Source organism: Euphorbia lathyris, chromosome 2 (assembly GCF_963576675.1).
Source record: "Euphorbia lathyris chromosome 2, ddEupLath1.1, whole genome shotgun sequence".
In the NCBI taxonomy this organism is placed as follows: domain Eukaryota; kingdom Viridiplantae; phylum Streptophyta; class Magnoliopsida; order Malpighiales; family Euphorbiaceae; genus Euphorbia; species Euphorbia lathyris.
Genome location: NC_088911.1, coordinates 38001769 through 38008288, shown reverse-complemented (window position 1 = coordinate 38008288; position 6520 = coordinate 38001769). Strand labels below are relative to the sequence as shown.

The 6520-nt window shown below is 36.0% G+C and overlaps 2 protein-coding genes across 4 annotated transcripts; one reads left to right on the top strand and one right to left on the bottom strand.

Moving 5' to 3' along the window:
* Positions 1-1380: 1380 nt before the first annotated feature.
* Positions 1381-2593, top strand: LOC136217832 (protein root UVB sensitive 3-like). Of its 2 annotated transcripts, none has more exons than XM_066004501.1 (5): positions 1381-1751; positions 1838-1895; positions 1994-2053; positions 2141-2179; positions 2278-2593. In XM_066004501.1, the coding sequence occupies exons 1-5, from the start codon at positions 1639-1641 to the stop codon at positions 2293-2295; spliced, it is 288 nt and encodes a 95-aa protein (XP_065860573.1). In that variant the 5' UTR covers positions 1381-1638; the 3' UTR covers positions 2296-2593. The 2 variants fall into 2 exon arrangements, with proteins under 2 accessions (XP_065860573.1, XP_065860575.1); XM_066004503.1 differs by having other exon boundaries at positions 2284-2589.
* Positions 2594-2677: 84 nt separating this feature from the next.
* LOC136217831 (ureide permease 1-like) lies at positions 2678-5055 on the bottom strand. Of its 2 annotated transcripts, none has more exons than XM_066004500.1 (6): positions 4393-5055; positions 4179-4317; positions 3876-4077; positions 3720-3834; positions 3270-3644; positions 2678-3169 (listed from the first exon to the last, which is right to left on the bottom strand). In XM_066004500.1, the coding sequence occupies exons 1-6, from the start codon at positions 4627-4629 to the stop codon at positions 3017-3019; spliced, it is 1221 nt and encodes a 406-aa protein (XP_065860572.1). In that variant the 5' UTR covers positions 4630-5055; the 3' UTR covers positions 2678-3016. The 2 variants fall into 2 exon arrangements, with proteins under 2 accessions (XP_065860572.1, XP_065860571.1); XM_066004499.1 differs by having other exon boundaries at positions 3915-4077.
* Between the last annotated feature and the right edge of the window lie 1465 nt (positions 5056-6520).

Below are 6520 nucleotides of genomic sequence, written 5' to 3'. Positions count from 1 at the left end.
AAGTCTTCCCTCTTCCTTGCCTACAAGAGGTGAAGAATGATGCCTCTTTTTTCTTCGTAATGCCCGACCAAAGACCTAACTCCTTTCGAGGTGAGCGAACCAAGCAAGCCATCCCCCTGCTATTGAATCGGCCATCGCTCGCTACGCCCCTTAGGCGAGTGAAGTCGGCGGGGAAGATAACAATCTATTCAACTAGAAATATGTACAGAAGAGAGATAGAAATATCTTAAGATAAGAAGAGAAGAAAGTACGAAATATCGCGAAATATCTTAAGAAAAGATGCTAGAGGCTGCCCTCATAGGGTCTAATCGAGGAGATGCAGACAGTAAGCCCGCTCTCTTTTTACGCTATTCGAGAGGAAATTAAGTGATTCCAACTTGCATTTTATCGTCTCTTATATAGTATAGGAAATTTTTTCAATGAGAATTGCGGCGTGAACCAATCCCCACCAGCCTTGATGGCTGCCCGATGAAAGGCAGGAATCAAGACGGGTAACCCGGCCCTAGAAAGGGGCACCTTTGCATGATGGTAACGCCCCAATGCTTTGCGATATACTACTCTAATGGCTGAGAGCTTCTCTTGAAGCAATAGTGCGTTGATCTAGTTGCTATCAGAGCCACAAAGCACTATCTAAATTGATTCTTTTCTGCCGATAAGCACCAATTGCACCATAAGAATTAGAAAAGAAAACGACAAGCAATTACCTCTTTCTTTCCCCACGCCTTTTGCCTCGATTCGGATGATGCATTCCACTTTGTTGACTTTTACTTTTCAATCCCTGACCGTTCACTTGAACACGGAAGCACTATATTTCATGCGGTTTGGAATGAAACGCTAAACACTCATCTGAAAAGCTGAAACAATCATCTCCTAAGAAACAAACAATAAATTCCATCTAAATTATAGTTATTTTTGAAATTGATCTTCCGTTTGTTGTTTTAAATGATTTACCTGAAATAAATTTGATTGAGCATAAATATCTCTGTCATGTCATCAAATTCGACGTGGATATAAAAAATTTTCTCCAAATTTATAATATCAATAATTTTTTTTTTTGGTATTACATTAAAAACAATAATTAACATAATTAGGGTTGTAAATGAGTCAAGTCTCTCATGAGCACCTCAGTATTCGGTTCAATTTGTAAATGAGTCGAGTTTGAGCACGGTGAAACTCGGCTTAAAAGCTCATAAATATGTTTGATTATAGATTCATGAACAAACTCCATTAAAATGTTCATGAACATACTCTTAAACAAACTTAGTTCAATTATAATATTTATATAAAGTGTTATATGTAAAACAGCTTAGTTTTGTGTAAATTTTTGTGTTGTTTTGTGTTAAAAGATTTCAAATCAATATACCATGAGTTGTTAGGGAACAAAATTTATGAACGGAATTAATCTAAGTGTTGGCAAATAAAGTTTGTGAACATGCTCCCAAACAATTCATGAGCTCGCAAACACAATATCGAGTTCGAATTCCTCAATTTTCTGATGAACTGATCGACTTAATTCAATTACTGCTCTAATGATAACCCTCAAAACACAAGAAATTTCCGATCAAGTGAATTTGATTCGTCAATAAAGAGTTGTAAATTGAGGTGAGGATCCAATCGGTAAGAAAGCATTGCTCAGACATGGAAGTAGCGAAAAAGGAGATTGTGATAATTGAAGAATGGAATGGCTCTTCTTCAACCAACCTATCTAAAACTGCTACTGTCACATCTTCTCCTTCTCTCTCTGTACAAAGGTCCTTCCTTTTCACACCTGCTTCTACTCTCTCGTCTTTTTCATTTTTCTCGCGGTTATATTTGTGAATGAATGAATTATTCGCAGATTTGGTAGCCGATTTAATCACGTTTGGAGTCGCGTCCTTCAAGCATTTGTACCCGAGGTAAGGCGTTTCCTCGTTTGAATTTCAATTTCTGATCGAGTGATGGTGATTGTTTGTCAATAGAGTTGCTCATCTTTCTTCTTTTCTGGAAAATGCAGGGTTTTCCGAGCAGTGTTACTCCAGATTATGTCCCATTTCAATTCTGGGATTCGTTGCAGGTAATTTACACACTCTTTTATGAAGGGGTCGGCTTCGGGGATGATCTTCTTTGTCCGTGGTTAATTTAATGTCTTGAATTTGTATAGGGCCTTTCGACTTACATAAGAATGATGCTTTCCACACAAGTGAGTTCAATTTCTGGTTTGGGTTTTAAGTGTTTTGTTTTGATCATATCATATCTGTGAATGATTTTTTTGAATCAATTTTTAATTATTCATACAAGAAACAGTGGCAACAATGACTGGGATGGCACTGGGGATGCTCCTCGCTCGCATAACATTTGGACACCCCTTAGCTATCTGGTTTTCATTCCTCTCCCTCACTGTGTTCCATATGTATGGTAATGTACACTGTTGTTGCCTTCGATATGAAAATCTTACTTTGTTGCCAAGGATCCTGGAATTCATCTTCCAGGTGCCATGAGGATTTTTAGATTCACAGGAAGATCATATGTAAAGTATAGTTTATTCTGCCCAGTCTTGTGTGGAAGGTAATTATATCATATTGGTCAACAAAGTAAGCGGAATGCAAAAAGTAGAGTTAAACTCTTGTTAATTCGAGAGCTAGTTTCTTAATGCAGCTATGCATGGGAAGATTCATAACTCTTTTTAATCAATTTCATTCTTGTTCACAAAGCTGATAATTTGAGGAACATCTCAAACAGGATGGAGCTATTACATAAGAAAGGTTGAGCTCTTAGCAATACTTCCTCCTCTGTTTTCAAAAAAATTAAATACCAATGAATTGTATCTGTAAAATTTTAAACTTGATAAATACAACTGTATAGTGATATAACACGATAAAGAACAAGGATTGAATTTATCAATTCGATCAAAATCGATGTTTCGTATTCACATAACATTTGTTTGAAACCATGAAAGTGAAGTTCAGCCTATGCTTGCTGCTACCTGATTTCCTTATCCACCATTTGTATATTCATGCTTTATGTAATACTTGATTGCTCATTTTCGATGTCCTGAAGACGCCATGAGTACTCCAACAGCGACAACAAACATAGACAACATGCTTACAAGTAAAACGTACGTTTTTCGTGATGATTTTCTATACTCTTTGAAGATAACTATTCCCCAAAACGTGCTCACGAGCGGAAGTGCCTGGAATTAATCAATGCAACATGTCAAATTCAGTATAAAATTCACGCTGTTGTTAACAATTCAACTGTTGTATACTTGTTCAACCACGCGTAAAACTAACCTGAACAGCATCTGCTGCTGCATATCCTGCTGCTTGACCCCCCATAAATTGAAGACCATTGCCAAAGCCACACAAAATTCCTGCCAGAAAAGCCCAGCCTCGGCCGTCCCAATCATTAACATAAGCCGTCAATGTTGATCTAGGTAGGTTCAGTACCGGCCGGTAAAGGAACGTGATGTTTAAGACAATGGCAAGTACAAAACATGAGACTGAAAACCAAAAGAATGCAGTATAAACGACCAATTTCGGAACCCCGTCTCTCAAAGTGTGCCATTGATCATTTGTTGCTAAGTTGAAAGCTGGTGAAAAGAGTGAAAAGCAAAAACCAGCAAAGAAAGTTATTCCAAGTCCTAATAGAGTTCCCTTCCCAAGCACCTGCAATGCAATTGTCACTCAACACGAACATACCGAACTAACCGAAAATGCATATCAAGCTACAAAATCATGAACCTTGATCGATCTTTTCTTCTCAACTTCTATAAGGAAAGCTGCTGTTCCGGGTTTTATCTTCTCGACAGGAGCATTTCCATTCTCGTCATCCTTTGTCGCAGAGGATACTGTGCCCCTGGTAGAATGTTAGGCCAAATAAGCAACATTAGTTATCACAAACTAATCAAAACCCGAATTCCGCAAATGTTTTCGTACAATTCGTAATCAGTTGATTTCTGCAGCTTTGCTTTATTATCAGCTGCATTGGATGAATGAACAGCTGAACCAAGACAAACAGCAATCAAGAAACAACCAACTCCGGGGAATAGAATCTCAGCCTTGTTGATTCTATCATCCAAGAAGTAGTTCAACGTCGTTCCTGTCAACGAAAATGACTAAACACGGGTTAAGAATCGCGAACTTTACAACTAATACGCGCAATGTAGAACTTAATTCCTTCAATCTGCATACAATACAGACCTATAACAACAGTTATACTAGAAGTGATGACTTCCACCACTGATAAACCAACAAAAGCCCAAGCATACTGTGTCGATAGATTTCCGATACTAAGTACTACCCCGCCCGCCATTGCAAACATAACAGAAGGCCAGTTATCCTGCATCATTGAACATTAGTTACTACAAATGCCTACACATTTCGTGTCATTCGCGTAAACGGAATAGAACATTACCTGGGAAAGTTGGGCTAGGAAATTTGGTGAGTCAGGTGTGCTCTTCCCAATCTCACCAAATGTGAAAGCTATTATAACAGCAGCAAGTAAATTGGTGATAGAGTAATCGAGGTACGTATGCTGCGGAAGGCGTCCTCGCCTTTCGAGCAGCGTTAGAATTGCAGGCCATGTCCCTAAGAAAAATAGAGAAAGTAGCATACATACTATTGCTCCACCTTTGCTCTCCACCAGATACATCTTTAGATAATGTTGTAGCAATATTTACCTAACAAATCATGCAAATTTAAAGAAATTTCTGACCACTGAATTGATGATTGCCATACCCAAATTAGGCAAAAAAAAAAAAGTTCAAATAATTTATACCCAAATTATGTAGCCGCAAAGGCAAAATAATAGCAAGAATCAAAGCAGATACAGTAGACTATACGTACATAAATGTAAAAAAAAAAATTCTCAATACTCCTCAATCCCAACCCGTTGATCAACAGAGAATATCGATTCAGCATTCATAGATCAACAGAGAACACTCCAAACACATCATCGCCGGAGAATATCAATTCAGCATTCATAGATAAGCAGAGAACAGTCCAAACACCTCGGGTCAATGAATCATGGATAGATATATAGTTACCAAGAAAGTATGAGTTGAGTCTAATTTCTCCAATGTGTTTGTTGTGTTGTGAGGGTGAGAGAGTTGGATGGTTAACTTACAATTATTTTATCTTTTTGATGACTTTGGAAAGGCTGTGTGGACGGCGGTCCATGCTGGGCATTGTCATTATTCAAGGAATCTTAAGTCAACACATGTTTATATTTATTTTATTTTATTTTATTTTTCTCTGTCTCACTAATTAAAAAGAGAATAAAAATTAAAATGATTCTAATTAAGTCAAAGTGTAAAGCTGTGATTGAAACAATAGGTTAGAATATTCAATTAATTTGATGAAAGCGTATCTCAACTAACTTCCTATAATTTATTGCTGCCAAAAACAAATGTGTCCACACCAAGATAAGATATCCATTACTCAAAGCGTAAGTAAGAAAAATATTACAATTCAGAAATATATTATTGGAGTTAATATCGTAATGTTTGAAATTATTTTTAATACAACGGTGGAAACGAATTCCATGTAAAATCGATTTTGGAATCTTTTTTTTAGGAATGACTTCATAGTCTTTCGATAAGTTAAATCTGTGTGATGGTATATTTTCCCCTGAAAGAAAACATTATGACACATTTAAAGACACAAACCACAATCACTAATGTAAGGAAAAAGATCACAACTACCTGTATAATGAGAAATACAAGGAAAAAGAAAAAATTCAAATAAAAAAGATTGATTAAAAATATTATTCAATCAAGAAAAAACCAAAGTAGAGTAAAGTAAAAAAGAAGCTTATCTTTCGGTTAAAATCTAAAAAAAACCCAAAAATCGGGATGAAGAACAACTTGACAGCTAAACGGTATACATGTGGTTCAGAGGTGGTATGTAATGAGGTGGAATCCATCATTTTCAAAAAAAAATATATCAAAAAAACTTTTACACATTAATAATAATATAAAATTTTAATCACAAAATTCTAACATTTTTAACCTATGGCATCTTGTGTAGTTATATGTTAAACCATATAAATACAAGTTATAGATGCATTTTCATATAGGAGAAAAGTGATTGACAATGTTGTAAAAGCCAATATCAGCCATACAAACAAACTGATAGGACGCAATGGTTGAAAAGAGAGAGCACTAAATTTTTTTTTTTTTTTTTTTTTTTTAAAAACTAGGAAACTATTTCTATTAAAGTGACATGGTTGAAAATGCTGGACAATAAATACAGGGTGCTGCGAGAAAAACACAACCTTTTGTTGAACTTCCTTCTCAATTATGTCATTCATATGTAGAAATGGTTTATCATACTTCTCTCAGTTTTAATTCAAAGACTTAATGAAATTTTAGAAAACTATCAGTTTTGCCATTTTAAAAAACATATTAGAAAATATTTGAGTTTTGATAAAACTAACTACTTAGTAATAAATGACAAGTTGGGCGAATGAGAACCTCGAAATGGCGGGCACATGAGCAGTGTGACCAAAAGCTGCCCGAAACTGTGAGAGACTGTTGGAAGAT